The sequence below is a fragment of the Macroventuria anomochaeta genome, assembly GCF_010093625.1.
Source record: "Macroventuria anomochaeta strain CBS 525.71 unplaced genomic scaffold BU25scaffold_1, whole genome shotgun sequence".
NCBI lineage: Eukaryota > Fungi > Ascomycota > Dothideomycetes > Pleosporales > Didymellaceae > Macroventuria > Macroventuria anomochaeta.
Window position 1 is genome coordinate 1,764,468 of NW_022985362.1, and position 21,008 is coordinate 1,785,475.

The 21,008-nt window shown below is 50.1% G+C and overlaps 10 protein-coding genes across 10 annotated transcripts; 5 read left to right on the plus strand and 5 right to left on the minus strand.

Moving 5' to 3' along the window:
- Window positions 1-208: 208 nt before the first annotated feature.
- BU25DRAFT_328850 (FAD/NAD(P)-binding domain-containing protein) lies at window positions 209-2,233 on the minus strand (the record flags this gene model as incomplete). Its single annotated transcript, XM_033699543.1, has 4 exons — window positions 209-1,734; window positions 1,783-1,816; window positions 1,866-1,955; window positions 2,006-2,233. The coding sequence occupies 4 exons, from the start codon at window positions 2,231-2,233 to the stop codon at window positions 209-211; spliced, it is 1,878 nt and encodes a 625-aa protein (XP_033568004.1).
- A 139-nt stretch (window positions 2,234-2,372) lies between these two features.
- On the plus strand, window positions 2,373-4,596 carry BU25DRAFT_381571 (MFS general substrate transporter). The gene is made up of 4 exons (XM_033699672.1): window positions 2,373-2,851; window positions 2,897-3,181; window positions 3,229-4,138; window positions 4,191-4,596. The coding sequence occupies exons 1-4, from the start codon at window positions 2,692-2,694 to the stop codon at window positions 4,291-4,293; spliced, it is 1,458 nt and encodes a 485-aa protein (XP_033568005.1). The 5' UTR covers window positions 2,373-2,691; the 3' UTR covers window positions 4,294-4,596.
- A 360-nt stretch (window positions 4,597-4,956) lies between these two features.
- On the plus strand, window positions 4,957-6,472 carry BU25DRAFT_486830 (HK97 family phage prohead protease; the record flags this gene model as incomplete). Its single annotated transcript, XM_033700187.1, has 2 exons — window positions 4,957-5,519; window positions 5,578-6,472. The coding sequence occupies 2 exons, from the start codon at window positions 4,957-4,959 to the stop codon at window positions 6,470-6,472; spliced, it is 1,458 nt and encodes a 485-aa protein (XP_033568006.1).
- An 853-nt stretch (window positions 6,473-7,325) lies between these two features.
- Window positions 7,326-8,321, minus strand: BU25DRAFT_416966 (uncharacterized protein; the record flags this gene model as incomplete). The annotated part of the gene is made up of 3 exons (XM_033699916.1): window positions 7,326-7,345; window positions 7,693-7,864; window positions 7,911-8,321. The coding sequence occupies 3 exons, from the start codon at window positions 8,319-8,321 to the stop codon at window positions 7,326-7,328; spliced, it is 603 nt and encodes a 200-aa protein (XP_033568007.1).
- Window positions 8,322-9,389: 1,068 nt separating this feature from the next.
- BU25DRAFT_302316 (HET-domain-containing protein) lies at window positions 9,390-10,280 on the plus strand (the record flags this gene model as incomplete). Its single annotated transcript, XM_033699457.1, has 1 exon — window positions 9,390-10,280. A coding segment is annotated over one exon (891 nt), but the record flags the coding sequence as incomplete, so codon positions are not given.
- A 3,072-nt stretch (window positions 10,281-13,352) lies between these two features.
- BU25DRAFT_356549 (polysaccharide lyase family 1 protein) lies at window positions 13,353-14,537 on the minus strand (the record flags this gene model as incomplete). Its single annotated transcript, XM_033699610.1, has 4 exons — window positions 13,353-13,784; window positions 13,862-14,106; window positions 14,164-14,333; window positions 14,386-14,537. The coding sequence occupies 4 exons, from the start codon at window positions 14,535-14,537 to the stop codon at window positions 13,353-13,355; spliced, it is 999 nt and encodes a 332-aa protein (XP_033568009.1).
- Window positions 14,538-15,953: 1,416 nt separating this feature from the next.
- BU25DRAFT_328964 (uncharacterized protein) lies at window positions 15,954-16,381 on the minus strand (the record flags this gene model as incomplete). Its single annotated transcript, XM_033699550.1, has 2 exons — window positions 15,954-16,228; window positions 16,261-16,381. Coding segments are annotated over 2 exons (396 nt in total), but the record flags the coding sequence as incomplete, so codon positions are not given.
- Window positions 16,382-16,595: 214 nt separating this feature from the next.
- BU25DRAFT_13655 (uncharacterized protein) lies at window positions 16,596-18,315 on the minus strand. Its single transcript, XM_033699400.1, has 2 exons — window positions 17,816-18,315; window positions 16,596-17,761 (listed from the first exon to the last, which is right to left on the minus strand). Exons 1-2 carry the CDS (start codon window positions 17,982-17,984, stop codon window positions 16,944-16,946), a joined length of 987 nt encoding a protein of 328 aa, XP_033568011.1. The 5' UTR covers window positions 17,985-18,315; the 3' UTR covers window positions 16,596-16,943.
- Window positions 18,127-19,162, plus strand: BU25DRAFT_13478 (uncharacterized protein). The gene is made up of 4 exons (XM_033699397.1): window positions 18,127-18,391; window positions 18,448-18,460; window positions 18,521-18,649; window positions 18,725-19,162. Exons 1-4 carry the CDS (start codon window positions 18,268-18,270, stop codon window positions 18,921-18,923), a joined length of 465 nt encoding a protein of 154 aa, XP_033568012.1. The 5' UTR covers window positions 18,127-18,267; the 3' UTR covers window positions 18,924-19,162.
- A 949-nt stretch (window positions 19,163-20,111) lies between these two features.
- Window positions 20,112-20,969, plus strand: BU25DRAFT_405680 (uncharacterized protein). The gene has a single exon (XM_033699844.1). The coding sequence runs from the start codon at window positions 20,303-20,305 to the stop codon at window positions 20,630-20,632; it is 330 nt and encodes a 109-aa protein (XP_033568013.1). The 5' UTR covers window positions 20,112-20,302; the 3' UTR covers window positions 20,633-20,969.
- The last annotated feature ends 39 nt before the right edge of the window (window positions 20,970-21,008 follow it).

Consider the following 21,008-nt stretch of genomic DNA (forward strand, 5'->3'; position numbering starts at 1 on the left):
TCCCGAGCATCTTGTATGTATGCTAGTGGCCACGCAATGCCTCGACGGAGTTGCCGAGTTGAGTTACTTCTGAAAGAGCATCAATTGCCGACTAGTATGGAGTGGCTTCTGACGAAGCATACCAAGAAATGCCCGGAAATGTGAGGGTCAAATGCTGAGTGTAATTGTACTGAATTTACGAAGTTGTAGTAGGAGCTGGGGTCTAAGTCTAGGCGGACTTCTTGATAGCACCCGGCAGATCCCACCAGCTCTCGTGGACGTCTTTCAGATCCAACTCTTGACCGGGTGCTTTGAGATATGAGGTCAGATCAGCAGTCTCATCGGTTTCTCCTTTCGTGTATCCGTTGCCAAAATATGCGAAACGATTCTGCTTGTTATAGCGCTCATATTCCCAATCCTCCCAGCGAGGATCGCGCCTGACAAGCGTGAGACCAGCAGCAGAGCCCGGCCACAAGCCATGTATCCTCTGTCCGGGCAGCCCTCCGTTGTTCCACGATGAGCAGTTATCGGTCAGAACCGTGCTCGGAAAGAACGCATCGCAATAGTCAACAAAGTCGTCTGCAGCCTCCTTGGAAGGTGTGATTGACTTGATGCCTTGGGAGGAGACTTTCCGCAATATCTTTGCAAAGAACGTGAGCGCTGTCTCTACAGCTTGTGGTACCGTTCCAGATGGGCCTGTGGCGTGCGGTCCAGCCAAGAAGAACAAATTTGGGAATCCTGGAGTCGCAGTGCCCAGGTACGTGTAAGGAAACCCAAACTCACCATCGGGCTTCCACGCCTTATTCAAGTCGATTCCTCGTGCTTTGATAGGAAATGGTGGTACCAGATTGGTATTGGCACCTGTAGCACAAAAGATAGCATCGAAGTGGTATGTCTTGCCATCAACGGTCTCGATGCCAGTGGGTGTGAACGCCTTGATAGGTGCCTTGACCAGCTCAGCATTCTCCTCAGTGAGTGACTCGAGATAGCCTGGCCCTGGAGTCAACCTTCGGCAATGCGGCGCGAACTCTGGAATTAGACCGTCTAGTAGCTCGGGTTTCTTCGCCGCTCGCGCTTTCATCACCTCGATGAAGGTCTCTCGGATTCCCTCGTTCTCCTCCGATCCTCGTACCATGGCTTTGAAGCGTCGCCAGTACTTCTCCTCGATATCTTTGCGGAACTTGAGGTACATCTCTGGATCTTGGAACGACTCTCGCTGATCAGCAGTGTATGGCTGAGGATCGAAGGTCCTTTCATCTCCAGCCCACGATGTGGCAATCCAAGTGGGATTCCGTACAAAGTGAGTGACGTGCTTAGAAATTCGCTGCAGATGCGGTACTATCTGAAGACCGCTTGCTCCGTTGCCAATAACCGCGACCGTTTTGCCCGTCGGATCGTAAGATGGGTCCCAATTCGATGTGTGCCGTAGATGCCCTTTGTAGGTGTCCAGCCCTGGATAATCTGGCAGTTTCCAGGCGTTGAAGCGCCCAATTGCTGTGATGACAAAGTCAAAGTCCTCTTGGCTTGAAGTGTTGTTGGTGAGGTCTTGCACTTTCAAAATCCACTTAGAGTTCACGTCATCCCACGCCGCATCATCGACACGGTGCTGTAATTTGACGTATTTGTAAACGTCATACTTCTTGGCTGTTGCTTGCCAGTAGTCGCGAATCTCGGCACCTTTAGCAAAGATCTCTGACCATTGCGTATTAGGCGAAAACGTGCTCTGGTAGACGTGGGCTGGTATATCGCAGCGTACTAATGGTTATTAGTTTGGAGGAAAACATATAAGGGCGCCTGACTTACCACCTGGGTAGGTATTCTCTAACCATGTGCCACTCTGATAACCGTTAGTTTGGGTCAACAAAATTGAGGTGCGCCTGACTTACTACATCCTCATTCTTCTCGAAGATCGTCAGCTGGACACCAGGAACTTTGGCCGGAAGCAAGATACCGGCAGTTATACCAGCTAGTCCAGCCTACGCGTTATCAGAGGTTTTCTTGTAATTGCGAAGTCGGGCGAACTTACTCCAATAACTGCAACTTTCAACGACCGAACATCGTCGATGTGGCGTTGGGGATCAAGTTGCAAGTTTGAAACAGGATAATTGATTGGCAAGGGCGGTCGAGTATTGACTTGCTCCGTCTCGCTCACAGGAGCAAGATGGTCTGTCAGTTGCGCAACGCGGCGCGTTGAGGTTGTTGATGGTGACGTCTTTCCGAGTGTGTCGGTATCGGGGATAACGCGGGAGGCCATCTCGATTGGGACTAGTTTAGGGAAATACGAAAAGGAAGGGTCGTCAGCGTGCCTTCTGCAACGACGAATAGTTAGAAGGTAGGAAGCCTTCATCATAGGTCGGCTGACTGGTCTGTTGATAAACTTCCGTGCCGTATCCGTTGTCCATCCGTATTCGGCGTCTGCCTGATCTTCCGCCATCGCAGCTCGGCATGATAATGGTAATCACGCCTTCACCCCACAGGTTGACGGTATTCGCCATGTGGCAGCCAGCTTGGCTGTCGTGCTCACTACCCTGTCCATGCTCAGCGTTGAGATTATCTGGCGTGAGTCTAGAGCTCGGCATGAGTTGCGCACAAAGTTAACATCAGCCTTGTTTCTGCGCTGGGACCAAGTTGTGCGAGTGTGGACATACATAAGGTTGCAATAACGCATGCAATGCGATGAGGTATCGAAGAGCTTAACGTCGTCCAGTCCCAATGTCTATACCAAGCAAGGACCGCAAATGGTACCAGATACGTTGGTTTCAGGACTATGATACGCCAGAGGAGCGTAAGCTGATTGCGAAACTTGATTTTCTAATCGTGCCTTATGTATTCTTGGCCTATTGGGTCAAGTACATTGATCAAGCCAACATCAGTGAGTTCTACGCGCACTTGAATATTCAGCAATTGACCGACGCAGACAACGCCTACGTAGCTGGCCTCAAAGAAGACCTTGGCTTTCAAGGAAATGAGCTGGTGCGCCTCCAGACAATGTATGTGGTGGGGACAGTAGTTGGCCAGTTGCCGTTCATGTACCTGTTCACACGCATTCCCATGTTCTACCTGATACCGTTCCTTGATGTAGCTTGGGGTATATTCACCCTGCTTCAATACCGAGTACACTCGTTTGCAGAGTTGGCAGCGTACAGGTTCTTGGTGGGCTTGTTCGAGGCTGCCTTCTTCCCCGCTATTCACTACATCTTTGGTAAGTACGCTGTCTATCGCAAAGAACTATAGCTTACCGCATATCAGGTTCTTGGTACCGTGGCGACGAGATTGGTCGTCGTGGTGGTTTCTTCTACGTTGGCCTGACCCTGGGTACCCTCACTGCAGCTTTGATCCAGTCTGGGGCGACATCACGGTTGGATGGCGTCCACGGTCTGGCTGGATGGCGGTGGATGTATATCATATGCGCTATCATCACCATCCCCATCGGTCTTCTTGGACTGTGCGTCCTTCCTGGTACGCCTGAGAAGCCCAACAAACTCGTTTTGACCGATCACGACGTCGAGCTCGCGAAACACAGACTGCAGCGGGCTGGTCACAGTGTGAAGGGCGACGTTACCATTCAGACGTTTGTCAAGATCGCCAAATCACCACTCGTTTGGGCCTTCCTGTTGCTAGATGTCTTTTTCTGGAATGGTTCCCTCAACACGTCGTCCGGAGGCTACTTGTTATGGCTGAAGAGTTTAAATCGGTACTCTAAGTCACGGATCAACGAATTGGGTGCTATTCCGCCAGGTCTGGGAATCTTCTACACGCTGGCCGTTTGCTTCGCTTCGGATTTGTTTCTAGGACCTGCGTGGGCTATTACAGTTTCTCATATCTGGAACATCATCGGTGTTATAATTCTCACCATCTGGGACCTGCCGGAGCCAGCCATATGGTTTGCTTTCATGACCACATACTCAGCTGTGGCTATGTCAAGCGTATTGTATGGATGGATCAACAGCCAACTTAGCTATTCGCCAGCAGAACGAGCAGTTGCGTTGGTGCTTGCCAATACTTTGGCGCAGTCTACCACTGCGTGGACTCCACTCTTGGTTTTCAAAACCGTGGAGGGGCCCAGGTTTCCAAAAGGATGGGCTTTCGTGCTTTCGAACGCTGTCTGTCTGATCATATTGGCACACGTCATCAAAGCGTATATCAAGAAGAAACCAAGGTATGTCACGTTACTCAACACACGCGTGCCTTTTTACTGATTCTAGACATAGCAAGCAAGGAGCTGTGTCGGACGACGAAAGCGTAGGCTCAATTCAAGAGACGGTCCATGCGCATAACCCAAAGATTTTGCCCGTTACAGAAGGTCCAGCCTGAGTCTCATAGAGCGAAGAATATCTTGCTCAGCCTCCTGTACTATTTATTCCGCCCTCGTCGGAAACCACGTGGCTTCACTACCTTTGGAATCTTTGGACACGGCTGGGAAAGGCCTAACGCATCTAGATGACAACTAAAAAGCACACACTGTGAACTCCAAATATAAACGGAAGTCTCATGTTTGCATATATCTGTATAAGCTGCTCATGACTCTGGGACTTCTGGACAAATTCTTGTGCAGACGTCATCAATCCGTGATGCCCGTAGTTAGTGCGCTCTTTACCGCTCAAGCCTTATGTACCGTGGCACTCTCAACAAGCCGTGCTCCACTGAAACTTGAAAATTCACACCACGTTGGAGGCCTACATACAGGATCACACCCATGAAGACCTCCGACATCGCGTATGACATGATGAGTGCAGCTACCCCACAGCGAGTTGCGACTTCGGCTCACGGCTTTCACGATGGCGCAATTACCGTCCTGCATTACGATTCTCCACATCAAACGATAGCGACTGTGAATACCAACATGGCGGGATCATGTTATGTGGAAACTGGCCACAAGGGTTATAAAACACCTTCTACACTATTCGACACAGATTATACAAAAACAAACGCCGTTGTTCGCATCTTGCCTGCGGCATCACAACCACATCTGCCACCATGACCGAACTAACATCAAAAAACAATGAACCGACAACTGTCAGCGGTACTTCTTCAAAGAAAAAGATCCTCATCAATGCGTTCGACATGAGCACAGTCGGTCACCTCTCTCCCGGCCAATGGAAGAACCCCAAAGACAAATCTGCAACCAAGCGCAAACTCGACTACTGGATCAATCTTGCCAAGCTGCTGGAGCGCGGCGGTATCAACGCACTCTTCCTCGCCGATACATACGGCGGATACGATACCTACGAGGACTCCCTCGACAACTGCATCCGCCGAGCCGCGCAATGGCCTATGACAGATCCCACGATTCCGATCTCAGCCATGGCCGCTGTGACGAAGAACCTTGCGTTTGCGGTTACTGCAAGCACGAGTTTTGAGCCGCCGTTTTTGCTGGCGAAGAGGTTCAGTACGCTGGATCATTTGACTGGCGGGAGATTTGGGTGGAACATTGTCACGAGCTGGAAGAAAGCAGCGTTCAAGGCGATTGGGTTGGAGAATCCGATTGAGCATGATGAGAGGTATGCGCAGGCAGATGAGTATCTGCGAGTTCTCTACAAGTGAGTCTTCTTCAGTGCATACCTGCGTATTACAATGGCTGGACTGACGAGATGGAAGGCTTTGGGAAGGCAGTTGGGCAGATAACGCTATCACCGAGAACAAGAAAAACGATGAGTATATCGACCCCGATCGGATCCGGACTATCAAGCATAATGGGAAGTTCTTCCATCTCGAGAGCAGACACATCGTCGATCCCTCGCCGCAGCGCACACCCTTTCTCTTTCAAGCTGGAACCTCTTCAGCAGGTAGTGAGTTTGCTGCAAACCATGCAGAAGCCATCTTCGTGTCTTCCCACTCCCCAGTCGTACTCAAACCCAAGATTGAAAAGATCCGCGAGCTGGCCAAAGAGAAGGGTCGTGACCCGCAAAGCATCAAGTTCTTTGCAACTTTCACTCCTATCCTGGGAAGGACGGACGAGGAGGCACAGCAGAAGTACGAAGAGCTGAGGCAGTACGCTAGTGAGATTGGTGGTCTGGTGCTCGTGTCTGGCTGGACTGGCATTGATCTGAGTCAGTACCCGCCGGACAAGATTCTGACTGCTGATGACGCAACTACGGATCATCGAGTGAGGAGTCTACTGGATCAATTCACCGTCACATCGCCGGAGGTACCGGAGTGGACGCCCAAGGTAATAGCTGAAAAGGCGTCGATTGGAGGACTGGGACCTGTGAGTGTCGGGAGTCCGCAGACCGTGGCTGACGAACTCGAGCGGTGGGTACGAGAAGCTGATGTTGATGGGTTCAACATTGGATATGTCACGACCCCGGGGAGCTTCGAGGATGTTGTGGATCTCTTGGTGCCGGAGTTGAGGAAGAGAGGAATTTACTCTCAGCCGGAAGAGGAAGGGCTGACTGCCAGAGAAAAGGTGTATGGAAAGGGACAATCGGGACTAAGGGCCGACCACACCGGAAGCCAGTATAAGTACGATGTGTACGATGAGAACAGGACTTGAGACAAGCCGGGATTGTAATGGAGAAGGACTGTGTACCGAAAGTGTTAACTATCAATGGTACGGGATTATTGAGTTGTGAAGACACGGCTCGACAGCGTGGGTTTTGAGGATTGTGAAAACCGTGGATGCAGCATGATTTGAGTATGTGCTTGCCTCAGTAGCTCTATATGAACAATGTATGCTCATTCAGTCGACTGGCATATATGCATGAGATGGTGCATCAATTTGGGACATGCAAACCTGAGAGGAATGGTCACATAGCCTGCACGAGCGGTTGTGGTGGCCTCAATAGGAAAGATTTAACCAAGCGGGTCTGGTCACTCAGATTCTTAAAGTTCGAAAGTCATCACAGGCGCACGCTTGAGCGCCTATCGGGCTCCATTACCACAACGAGGCCTCATTTTGTTAACACTCATGCAATACCCTGTTTCAAAGGATGTCGGCGTGTTTTCGACCTATCGATGTGCCCAGATGGACCAGATGACGTTCACTGCATGATCTGTTAAGAATGTAGGTAGGGCATTTCGTCTACAGTATTTTAGTATGCAAAGCTGTAATGTGTTGCGCTACTTCTATTCATAGATTGCTTAGTAGTATGTTATTAATAGTATCAAACGCAGCAAGAAGGTCACTGATGTGATGTTGTAGGCTTCTAAAAATATGTTACGGTGTATACAACCTTCAGGACCGCAGGGTCAGGAAGGTCGGCCTTTTTGTATCGCTGCAGGGCCGCTACAAAATAAAGAATTGTATTTATCCTACCTATAGTATTTTACACCTCTAGCATTCAGATACAATCAGTCCATGTAAGGAACTATCTTTATTTCAACATCGGGAACACTCTTCGTGACTGTCATGGCTCTGAGCCCAAAGCTGTTAACTGTTAGCAACTGCAGATTACTTTGCGATAGGAAACCTGTTGCAGTAAATGCAATAAGTGAAGGTGTAACCGCGCAGGACAGTAAGTTAGGGGTAACCGCGCGAAGCAGTAAAATCAGTATATATTGTTGTTGTTGTTGTTGTTGTTGTTGTTGTTGTTGTTGTTGTTGTTGTTCTTCTTCAGTGTTCTGCCTCTGTCACCGGGCCATCAGGGTCTGTTTACATGACGTATCTGTCGTTCAGACAGAAGTAGAAAGGGCTTGTTGGAAAGGTCAAGAGTACTGCACCAACACACGTGGCACACATGGCCTCTATACCCCATTAACCGTCACAAAACCAACCCTCCTCATCTCTGAAGCAGTCATACACCAAGATGTCGCTGTTGCGCTCCACGGTGATATAGAAACATGTTTGAGTAGAGCTAAGGTGGCATTCAAAGCTCTGCAATCCGCCTTCGATAGTTGGTGGAGAGAGCCATGAACGGATGTTGATGAAAAGTCCAGCACAATAGGACTGTGGAACTTTAGAACAGAATGTTTGAACACACGCTATGCCTTACATCCTCAGGTACTTCATGGAAGTATTGGACTATCTCAGGAAATCCCAAGGGCAACTCAAACGCTTTGCTAGTTGTACTAGATGTGACCCCTTCATGGTGACAGCGGTGCACATGAAATTGTGGTGGCTGGAGCTTCTCAGGTAATTGCGACCAATCATTTGGCGGGTAGATGTTGTTGTTGGTTTGTGGAGTGTGATGAGGCGTTGTAGAGGTGAAACCGTCTTGTACATCGAAGTGAGGGATGATAGCCGGATATTTGATTGTAACTGTACATGGCACTCCTAGCTCAGATGGCATTTGTGGTAAAGGGATATAATAGGACCGCTCTATTACTTCGCTAACTTGGTCCTGCAGAAGGCCAGTGATTTCAGCATCTAGGTCGCCTGGAGCATTGTTCAAGTATTCCTGCATAGAGTCTGCATGCTAGCCAATTTGATTAATTTCAAACCAATGAATAAGACTTTAAATCAACTTACAAGTGGTTCAGCGATTGTTGAGTCGTAGATTTGAGTATGTTGAGCTCGTTGAACCTCAGCGTACACAGTTGACCCACATCTGTTCAGCAAAGCGACTTATGTTGCGGTGTCGGTTGGTCCGTACAGTGTCTGACTATACCCCTGACCCCTGACCACTACCCTGGACTAGTGTGTTACAGGTCAGGTATATAACCGTCTCCTCTTAGCTAGATAGCAATCCAGCGCAGTATTCCATCGACCCGATAGTCCTACGTTATCGTTTACCGTAGCTATCAGTATTCTACAGCGGTCCACACCGCTACAACTACAGCAGCCATGAAGATGCGTCCATCATCTACAGCCAGTAGAGAGGGGCAATGAACTTTGCATATTTCATTGGGTGTTCTCTTTGAAATGACTAAACGCCATCTAGAAGTATAGATTTCTTCTTCGTATAGCTATTAGTAGCAGCACTAACTGTAAAGAACCCAAGCACCGTTTAAACTCGTCCACTTTGTACATTACTAGCAGAGATTTTAAATAACGAAGACCCTAAAACAGACGGCAGATCAGACGGGAAGCCTTGCTGTCTCCTAGTCGCTCACCACAAACACCGTTGATTTTACTGTATTCAGTAGTGTTGGCGCTGAAGTCAGGTAACAAAGTTCTGCAAATTAGCACTGGATGCTCGAGCTAAGGCTCTGGACTCTGGGAGAAGATGAGGCACGGCATAAGCACTAGATTTTGAGCGCTTAGAGCAGCGTCCTTATTTGGCCAATGATGGACCTTGCGGTATCGGTCCTTTCCTTTCCAAGAATAACGAAGAACCCAGAGCATTCAGAGCTGTCCAATGCGACGGTGTTCCGCCGCGGGGCGCATTTAGCTGCCGGCTCATATTTGCGTCAACCACCAGAATGGCCTGATCATCTTGACTCTTCTTTGGACCGTTCCAGTATTCGCAAAACCTACCGAGACAGAAATTAAATTCTTTGCCTCGCCATTATATTCAGGCGGTCACTCTTCCATGCGTCTCTTGCGCCTTGAAGATGGGGGGTTGGAACTCAAGAATGTAGACAGTAAAGCCCCACCATATGCAATCCTTTCGCATACATGGGGAGTGCCCGAAGAAGAAGTAACATTCGGAGACATGATGAAGGGTGCAGACAAGAGTAAGGGGGGTTACCGTAAGCTTACTTTTTGTGAGAGACAAGCTGCAAAAGACGGCCTGCAATACATATGGGTAGACACCTGCTGTATCGACAAAGCAAGCAGCGCGGAGCTTTCGGAAGCTATCAACTCCATGTTTTCTTGGTACAAGAATGCTGTCAGGTGTTACGTATATCTTTCTGATATATCTATCGTGGCTCCAACGCTCGGCGAAGAAGATTCCCTTCGTTCTCGGCTGCAGAACTGTAGCTGGTTTACTCGAGGCTGGACACTGCAAGAGTTGATCGCTGCTGAGGATGTCACTTTCTTTGATTGTGACTGGAGACTCATTGGCTCTAAAAAGAGTCTCGTGGAAACGATATCAGCTATCACCGGGGTTGACTCACTGGTTTTGAGCTATTGTTGCGAGCTGCATGAGCTTAGTGTAGCAAAAAGACTATCCTGGGCGGCCTCCAGACAGATTACCCGCATTGAGGATCAAGCCTACTGTCTTCTAGGACTGCTGAATGTTAATATGACGCTCATTTACGGCGAAGGCGGGAAGGCTTTCAAGCGCTTACAAGATGAGCTAATCAGGAAGTCTGCTGATGGCTCCTTCTTCCTGTGGTTTCGTGGGATGGATACTGGCATCCTGGCTCCGTCGCCGTCGTACTTCCACCCTTGTGGCAAGATTGTCCAAACCCACATCAACGGTATTTCGCACTCCTGGGAAATGACACATCGTGGGCTAAGACTGACGTTACCCCTACTCCAACAACACCATGACGGAACTTTCTTAGGAATATTAGCGTGCCGCATGGAGGACGATTTTACCCACGTATTGGCCCTGCATTTGAGAAAACATGGGCAGGACAACACTTGGGGAGGCCCTGTTATGATATGCTCAGTTCAAAAATGTACGATGGAATACGGCAGCCTCGAGGCATCTGTGCGAGAACTCTGTGGCATCCATCCTGTGACTACTGATAGCCTTGACACTGCAATGCCCACAACGATTCTTGTACCGCTCCACAATTTTCGAACCTATATGACGTTTTCAGCCCTGAAGTTGACCCAGTCTGTATGGATTCGGAACCGACCAGCCTCGTTTCAACCAATACAGGCCTTCCCGAACTATCAATGAAACTTGGGAACGATGACATTGAACCGATACAAAAGTACTTCTACTCATGCTGGCGGCTACAAGCAAGTTGGAGCAGTTCTTTTCGAGTATGATTCAGATATCAAAGTTACTGTGTGTTTTGCTGTTTTGTACAAGGCCCAATTCATCAAAGTCATTTGTGGAGGTAAAAAGTCTCTTGAAAGAATTTGTAAGGATCTTGAGGCTGCTACATGTCATCAGCACTCGATCCAGAGCAGAGCGGTACATCATATCCAGCCTGTACGTGGTACATCGAATTTACAAGTTCGGGCTAGATTAGAGTCAGAGAAGATTCTGGATGAAGAGGTGTGGGTTATCGATGTGACGTTATCACTGCGAGTAAAGTTCCGTTACTACCGAATAATAAGGAAGATGTTTGTTCGGGGGAAGATTCTGGAATTGTTGGGGCTGTAGCGCAGCAAGAGTAATATATTTTTGTATAAGCTCGACGACGAGCAGTTAGCGAAAGAAGGCCACAACCGCTGGCGAATTGTTAGCCTTCCCCAGATATTCCTCTAATTCGACTGATTTGAAACAGTTTGCCGGAACAATTTAGGAGGCATGTGAATGACGCCATGAAATCATCCCTTAGAACACTATTTCCATTACCGTTGCGGCCCTGAGCTTCGACGGGACTTTGTTGTTCCTGGCGGTTTACCATAAAAGTCTTTAGTTCCACCGTATTCTGTTTTGTTGACAAGTCTGGTTGCTGTTGCCCACCCCGCTTGATCATCCACGCCGGTCGGAAGTGTCCGTTCTCAGACTCACCAGCCAGTAAAGTTGCAGTTTTTGACCGTCGAGCTCTACCGAAACTTGTTACTACTGTTTTTTCCAGTCGCGTTGCCCAAGCACGCTGATGCCTTTTCTCATGCGCCTTTTGCACATTAAAGAAGATGGCGGGTTTAGACTATTCGATCATGTAGGAGAAGATACCATACAGCATGCGAGTCTTCCGCATATGTTGGAAATAGGTTTCAGCTGCAAGCAGGTCTAAAAAAGGTCGCCTTTCAAGACATCAGTCAAAGAATCGGCAAGAGTGAGGCAGGCCACTGCAAGTAAGCTGCAAGTGTGAGGCTGCAGTTACTCGGTGTAAACACCCGCTTCAATAACAAATCAAGCAGTGCAGAGCCCTCAACGGTCATTCACCCGCATGTTCCATTACCTACCTTTTTTGCTACTGCTTTAGTAAATCTATCATAACCATAGCCAGCGAACTATGTTTGGACGGAGTCAACCGACATGATAGAAGGGCTTCGGATCGTATTAGGGGAATGTGCCAGACAGAGAAGTCACCAACTGCGCCCCACTGCAGAGAGGAGAAAAACCTCTGCGTTGTTCTCTCATTACACAACATCGTGTTTGTGAGCTCCTCTCCTGGCAATGCGTTGTGCCACAGATGGGCTTGCAGACCAGCCCGTTTGTTCGATTCACTCCTCAATCACACATCACGGCCTGCACTACAGTAAAATTGTGACGGTTTATGGAGTAAAGCGGTCATGTCTGCCACGTGTGCTGGTGCAGTGCTCCTGCCTGTTCCAATAGCACTTTCTGGCTGCACGACAGATACGTCGTGTAAACAGACCCTGATGACTGCCGGGTGAGAGACAATAACGGAACAAGAATATAACAGAATATACCGATTTTACTGCTTCGCGCGGCTACCCCTGACTTACTGCCCTGCGCGGTTACACCTTCACTTATTGCATTTACTGCAACACTAAGTATCCGACCAATGAGCGTCTGTTTCCATCGTACTTTGGTCAGGTTTTCGAAGCGAGAAGTCAATTTCAAGTCATCATGAATGAGGCCTATCAAACGGCCTATTCGAAAGACTCGGAAATGACCGTTGAAAAGCGTATGGTTTTTCCTTAAGATTGAGAAACTGGTACAACAGCTTTTCGGGCTCTCTTCTGCCCAAGTCCATCGTGCTTCCGTGACACTTGCAACTTCAATAAGCGCTCTTCTCATTTGTGCCAGACGTAGCCTAAGCTATTTATCTCTGCTGTACTAACATCCCACCTTTAGTATGCACTACTACCACCCCATACTCACACTTTTCAAACCTTTACTCGACATCGAAACAACCCATTTCCCATCTCCACATCAGATCGTCGCCGACGCCACGCGATACCTCCAAGCCATCATGCGAATCTACTATTCCCGTCACGGATACGAGGCAATGGATCTCTTCATCGTCTTCCCTTCATGCTCTCCGCTTCTGACTGCATCGATGCCATCGACGCCATCAACGCCACCAGCCCGCAGACATCCAACGCCGAACTCGAAACCCTACGATCTACGCTCATTCTGGTCGCAATAGGGCTGTTCATTCAGCGCAAGAATCATTACCTGGCTGATGCGCTGTTCCATGTCATCCATGGACATATGCGGCCAGCGGAAGTTGCGTTGTTTAGAGGGAATGGGGATATTGATGCGGATCAGATAAATGGGAAAGTGAATATGGCGCAGGCTGTAAGGAGTCATTGGCTGGTCAGTGTTGTGAGGAAGAAGGAGGATCTGGATTCACATATGCTGACGAATCTTGTGGATAGATATGCGCACTTAAATGTAGAAGAAGGCAGTTCTTTATGAGCTTCTGCGAACTCGTTATCCCACCACCCACTGCACTCGATAACGCTATATACAGGACAGCCACTGCAGACTGAAGCGTGCAATCAATCAGATGGCAAGCTTCTGCCCCGCCTCCTTTGTCACCGCAGCCTTGACGTTCGCACTGCCCAATAACGAGTACGAATACGGGAAGCTGCTTGCACTCAACGTCCCCTTCGGCGCCGTATTCGCACTGTCACCACCAAAAATCGTATCAATGACCACCGCATACCCATCCTTAGCGCTGCTCTCCGTATACACCATCTTTTTCCCACTATTCTCGAACACAGTGCTCTGCACCAATGCCTGCGCACCCATACGCGTATTCACGCCCGTGTCCTGCTCGTCGTAGTAGTTGTTGAAGATGTGGGCGGTGCCGAAGCGCAGCAGTGGGCCGCGCGAGGCGACTTTGTAGAAGTGGTTGTTGGCGTAGGTTACGCGGAGGTGGCCGGTGTCTTCGGCAGCGTTGGAGTCCGAGTGGCCTACTAGTGTGCCTTTGGACTGGGGTAGTGTGAGATGGGTGTGATCATGAAGGTGGGGGGAGGGAGAGGGAAGGGAAATAGAGAGGAGGTGCTTACATGGTTGTGCAAGTAAGTGTGCGAGATGGTTACGAAGTCTGCTGCGTGCGACAGATCGACTAAGCCATCGTAGGTGTCTTTTCCGACTGTCTCATCGCCGGAGAGGTCGCAGTGGTCGACCCAGACGTTCGTTGATTCGTTGATGGTAATGGCATCTCCATAAGCGGCAAGGACCTTGGAGATCTTTAGGTTCCTGACGATTACGTTCTTCTGGCTAAGGATGGTGAGACCGATTCCAGTCAGGGCTGATAGATGTCAGCATTTTTTCAGTATGCGGGTGGTGAGATGAGAGTGATACGTACAGCTACCAGCCTTTCCAACGATAGTCTTGTCTGATGTGACGGATACCTTGGCCGTACCACTGATGCCACCTTGAACGACAATAATGCGAGCACCCGCAGCGCTTGCTGCGGCAGAGAGCTGAGGTAGTGTGCTCACGGTAGTGGTTGCTCCACCAGCACCGCCCTTGGTACTGTACAAGGTGTTAGTCTTCATACTCTCAAACGACGAGCGTGCATGCTGACCCTCCATTCTGCGTAGCATAACCGATATTAGCAGCATCAGTGATACTTGCTCTCTTCACCAGCACCTTTTCAGCACCTTCCTCGAGCGTTGGAGTCGGCGCTGCTGAAACCAGCGAAGCCGCAAGAAGGAAGAGAGTTGTGGAGAGTTTCATCGCAGATGTGTTCACAAATTGGACTAGTGGTCGATGGATATCGTTCCATTTGACGGATCCGTGGTCATTTTGTATACTCCATCGGCGTTTGACTCGCTGGGTAGGCGGATCTCAGGTCTTGCGTGCTTTCACGACAAGCTTTGCTTATGCTGATGGTATATTACTATAAGACTCCCGTAGGTGGAATGCAAGAGATATCGTTGTCAGAGGCACACAGCATTTGATTGAAACGTCTTGTCGGTACATCTTGTGATTATGACTTGGCTGGTTTTGTGGATTGTTTCAAGGTTTGATTTGATGTGGTGGTTCTTGGCGAGTTGGAGATACATAGTTGGGGCCGGAGAATTACCCCGTTGGAGGAATATCTGGACGTGGATACCCCGGAGTCTCGTTTGCAGCACAGTGCAGCGCCAAGTCTGGGGAACATCATTAGTTTCGACTTGAAGTTCCAGCGATCGAGAAGAGCACAGGCCGAACCGTCGCGAGCCATTGTAATTCGAACGTTACGTTGAGTCAGTAAAGACATTCTCCCACAGATGTTGCATTGCTTCCACAACAGCTGCCTTGGCGCTGAATAAGAACTCCTGTGAGGCCGTCTTTGTCGAGAGATGTGAGTGACTGGATGACCTTGTTCCAACCAGATGGGACTTTTCGAGCTTGTCCTCATCGTAGCACTCTCCCTGCATGATACCATGAATGTACGCATCGCCAAGGAATGCGAATGCTTGAGGCTTCAGATATGTTTCTGTATCGCTATTGTCCGTTCTCTGTGCTACCGCCTCGTCCGGGTCGACTTGTCGTAAGACATAGGATACACTCCCTCCACTGAGGAGCACCACCCTGTCTCCCACTTGGACTTCAGTAGGCGCCCACCCCATGTGGCCCTTCTCTTTGACAACAAATGTTCTCCCTGTAACAACTGAATGAAACGATGCGTAAAAGTCATCAAAGTTCCCGCAAAAGCCTTGGTGAGAGTCCAAGTTGATGTGTTCTACCGACAAATGGAAAAGTGGAGGATCGCGTTCCCCTACATGTCGCAGTGTCTCAGAATCCTGGGTCCACGGGAAGAAAGCCCCCGTACATTGTTTGTCAGAATGCTTTTTCTCTGTCGGCATACGCGGAGGCATCTTTATCAGTATATGCAAGCTTTGGCCAAGTGGATAGCATTGTTTTCCAGGGCCCCCATGGTGCGCTTGACAGGATCCGATCGATGTGTACTCCCGATGCTGTGACCTTGTTGAGAGCTGGGCTCCGTAGATCGACGGAACCGGACTTGCTTGCACTGTAATGGAGAAAGGTATGGTCTAATCGTACGATCGCTCACATGTACTCTCCAACCTGGAACGAGGCTTGGGAGATCTGAGTGCAATGTCTGCGAACCATATGCTAACAATAACAATTTCTCCATGAGGCGTCTCATCTACAGAATCGTTGAACTTTCGAACCCGTCGGCAACAAGTCAAGTGGTGGATCCGGCAATCCGAGGCTGTCGGTTATAGTGCGGTTTCCGCATTGAAAAACAACATCTGAGGCAAGGCAATACTCCTGAACCGTCCAAACGCGGAACCACCAGGGAGAAGCAAAGAACCTGATGAGGTAGGACCTCAGCTGTACTGAGCTCACGTCCATTCTGTGGCTCACGATATGCGGTTCCAAGGATGGGTCCAAATGTAAAGCGTCGTTTTGCCCTTCTGTGATCATGAAGTCCATGACCGCATCACACCCGGGCCAAGTGTCACCCAAAACACTACCACTGATCTGGCCAACCGATATATATGCTGCATCTGAGCAACCTGACTACTACGTTCATGATCGTCGGCTTGGTTAATAGTGCGTCGATCCACAGACACCTAGCTTTGTTGTCTCTGCGCAAACGTGTCAGGGCAACATAGAGGTTGTTGGTAATCTGAACCGGTGATCAATCCAGTACAATTATCCTTTGGCTCACGGCTTTACCCTATACGTACGAAAGCGCTTCGAAGAATCTTACTCTCTCTAGAGATGCATGGATGAGGCTGCACCGAATTGTGTCATTTTCAGGGTCAGTCTTTCGCCTGCTGTGGAGGTAAAGCAAGCGAAACTCTTCTATAAGGTCGTGGAGTGGCCGGTATGGATGATGCGTAGAAGGCGCCTGCATGATTTCCATATTGAAGAGCTCAACAGCGTGTTGACAAGTTGTTTTTCCGCCTGGAGTGGGAAGTGGGGTATCAATTGGCTTGCAGCAAGCATATGGTGGCTGTGCGCCGCAAGACTGCATAAGCGGACATCGGCCGAAAAGGTGCGCAGAAGTCGTTACTGATGGGATATAATGGAAAATGGTATTTTGTGCCTCAAACGCCGCGCTATGTTTTCGAATGCAATGCAATGCAAGGTCCGGTAACACCGTACTCGAGTCGTAGACAGCCCTTACTCATCCTGCTGCCACTGGTATTCCAGCTTCTCGATATTCGCTTTGCGGTTCCTCGACTTGAACCATTCGCTCTCGAAGCCGTTGCTTCTATCCACGCCGTCCCATCGATGGCCGGGGCGGATACCGTATCGATTCGGTTGGAAAGCTCCCGTGTACAGTGGCTTGCCCGTAATACTACGCCCGGCCTTCTTCTTGCGCAAGAATCCAGCTGCAGGGTCGTTCCAGTGCCCTCTCTCCTTCAATTCATCGTTGAGCTCCGCATCGTCGGCATATCGCGCAACGGTCATCGTCTTCGCATCTTGCAGCAATTGTTTCCGTTTTGCTGCAGCCGCGTTTTGTACGTCGCCGCGAGCTTCCCTCTCCTTCTCCAGCTTTTTGCGCTCTTCGTCTTCGGCCTTCTTCCGCGCTTCTGCACGCTTCATCGCAACATTGATAATGCGACCGCTTGCGTCTCGGTATATGGTCTCCTGTGCTGCAGCACCCAGCTCTTTTGTAGCTTGCTCTGCCTTCCGCTGTTCTGCATCTTGTCGCTCTTTCATGTCTGCAGCTACCTGCGCTGCCGTTTGTAGACCTGCTCTTGCGCCAGACTCTAACCTCAGCACTCCCTCCGTATCGACCATCTCAGGTGCTTCGTCTTCGGCGTCTGCAGCTTGTTGGCGGTCGGCGGCTGTCGATGATATGATCGCGTCCGCGGCGGCTTCGTCGGCGGCGAGTTGTTGTGCATGTGAAGGTGCAGCGACACCCACTGTTGCCCATGTTGCGGCACTGCTTTCTTTGGATTTCTTTTTGGACTTCTTGAGGCCTGCACCTCCCACTAAAACTGATATTAGCTTGATGTCAGCGTATAAAGTCTTTAAGGAGATCGTACTGATCATGGGCGCATCTTCATCTTCTTCGTCTGCCTTGTTCTTCCACCCAAGATTGTCATCATCGTCGATTGTGAGACCGCCATTCTTGTCCTTTCTCTTGCGCTTCTTTGACTTCTTCTCTGAGTCTGCTGTGAGGTAGTTCTTTGCCAGGTAGTCGGCGAGAGACATGTTGTGGTGAGATATGAATGTGGAAAATGCTTGCCCGCAGCCGCGAATTTGGAATGCTCGAAGAGCTATTGGTCTTGGCAATGATGATTGTCACGTGCGGACGTGGTTTAGTCGCGCCGAATGATCGATCGCTTCTACTGACTCACTGCATGCGCATCTTTCAATTTCTTTGAAAGTGTTGTTTGGTGGTACTTGGTCAAGTACCTGATCAGATCGTTCGGTTGTTCTGGTGTCGGAAAGGTCTCCTTCCAGCTTCAGCAGTCACATTCAACATCTCAACACCATGGCGCCGGGCGCACGCTCAGAGGAAGCATGGCTGTGGCACACAACGGTCTGCGAGGCGATACAGGAAGTACCCTATGGCAAGGTGACGAGCTATGCGCATATAGCAAGGCTGGTTGGGAAACGTGAGCGCTCCATATGCATGATCATGACACGATGATGAATCACTGACGTGTTGTAGCTCAGTGTCCGAGGTAAGACATGGTATCACAAGAGATACACCAGCTGTTATGCGGCTAACAAATGACGTACAGACAAGTTGGCGTTTGTCTCAAGCATCTACCTTCACCTTCAACAGAGTTAAGTAAGAAGAGCCCAGCCTTCCACAGCGGTAACGTACCCTGGCAGCGCGTGATCAACTCTAAAGGCGGCATCAGTCCAAGGTTAGTCTCCCATCTTTGTCAAAGCTGCTCCTCTTGTGTTACCTTCTTTGAGGTCTTTGTCTGACACGAACCAAGAGGACCAGGCGCAGCAAGCCAGCAGGCTGATGCTCTAAGGAGAGAGGGGGTGGAGGTTAGCCAGGACAGCATGGGCCAGTACACGGTCGACTTCAAGGACTATGGTTGGTTTCCAGACGTGCTTCCAAGCGAAGCAGCCTCGGTGGAGGACAGCGAGGACAGCGATGAAGACGAAGAGGCAGCAGCCTATCATACCTGAAAGCGTTAGTGCATAATCCAGGAACAGCGACTGTCTACGATGAGGCTGTTCTAGCACGCTACTGCTCCACGAGTTCTGATTGATAGGATCGAAGATGTGCTTTGTGTCAGCGGTCTCGCCCACGGACCAAGGGCGGCATTCCCATACTCGCCGGAGGAGGGTTCACGGGTGGAGAGATGGCCGTCCTAGCCGCAAAGGGCGCAGGCTGATGACCGGCCAGCTCCGGGTTGTTATCAGGCTGGAGTTTGAGGGGTTGGTCGTATAATTAGCCACACTTCGTTGAGGGTACTCAGCTGCGCAGCACAGCGTGTTGTTTAAACAGAGTGAAATGGCTGGAGCGGCTTGAAAGCCATCATAATGCTGTAATGATAACAAGAGCCATGATAGTTGCTATGCGGAGCCTATCGATAGCCGCGTGTTTGTTATTGGGATGACGGGATGTATGTTGGGGATGCCGTGACGATTACTGTTTGAGGGATGCCGAGATTATGTGGGTTCGGCGATCGGGAGCATGCATCTACATCGAACCTCCACCCTGACCAACAACGGTCAACGCTCAGCCTTCAGACCACCCACGTTTGCGAAAGCAAGGCGCATGATTCCCTGATGATGCCATCATGGGCGAAGGCCACCAACGCGTCAAACCGGATCCAAAGCGGGCTGACGGGCCTCGGCGTATCGGAGCTCGCGCAGGTGATCACGTAGCTAACAGCTTCCCGCGCCTCAAGCTCCAAGCTCCTTATCAGGGATCATACCGTGGATAACAAAGGCGCCTACGACGTCGTTCACTGCATAAAGGGCGTTACTCCTGCAAGAGTGAACAATTTCCCCGCGCTTTCATAAGCTTCATCCCCTATCTGAGTACCTGCATCGCCACTTGCCTGCCTGAACCTGAGTCACTCAACAAGACAGTCATACCCGAGACCCAAGACAGCTGCTTCCAGTCACCAGTCACGCCTTCTCTCACTACCGAGCTTATTACTGCCTGCCGTAGCTGTCATACCTGCCGTTTGTTGACTTCGTCACTCATCCACTTATCCACAGCCAAACTCTCCTACCTAGCTACCTACCATATCCCAACGCGCCCCAAGCCTACTCTCTCGTCGATATACCGCTCTTATCAGTCAAGCCTTTGAGACAGTCGTCATGGCTTCTGAGCAGACCTACACCAGCGACCTCCGCGGCGAGGCCCAGGAGTTTCGTCGCGATAAGGACAGCAGGGTGAAGTGGGCGAATGGCCCTTCTTACGGCCCTGGACGACGCGTCGATGACGGCAAGCCTCGCCCTGCTCGTGTCTACCCCCACATTAAGTGAGTTGCTGCCAGTTACCAACCGAACGGACGAGTGTTGACAAGCGCAGGTCGTCCTACCCTGGTCCAATGAAGGCTCGAACCGCTCTGAACAAGGAAATGGCCGTCGCCAGCGACGACTCGTCAGCGGACGAGGAAGTTGAGCACCCATCTACAGCTCCTGCCCCAGACGCCGAGATCGCCTACTCTTACGATGCTGAGCGAGGACCGACCCACGGCAGCCAGATCCTGAACGTTGCCCTCGAGAAAGCCATCGAGCGATACGAGATCCGCGAGACAGACAAACTGATCAAGAACGAGTACGAGGTGCTGGACGCTGACGGCGAGCTCCTGTCGCCAGCTTCAAAGAAGAGGCACGTTGCGCCCGAGGACGCCGAGTACGAGTTCGTCGACGCGTAACGCCTTTGGGGTCGCTACCCTGTCTCTACCCTTATTTACGCTCACGTCGAATTTGCATACACCTGACCGGCGTTTCTCCTTGCATTCCACTGGCTTCAGTGCCATCTCTATACCACTAGTCCGCCCTGTTTACTTGCATTGTACGGTTTATGGATCAATAGGTGAGCGTACGGCGCTTTCTGAGGACTTGAGCAGCCCTATACCACGTTGGCTTGCTTCGAGTTTATTGCTTTGTTATTTGGTTATGACAGATTGGCTATCGGATCACTCCTGTCATCCTGTCAGTATTGGCTCGGTCCGAGCATTCAGTACCATGGTACATCCTACTAGTCAGGACTAATGCGAAACATCGAGTTGCATGAATTCATGCTTCTCA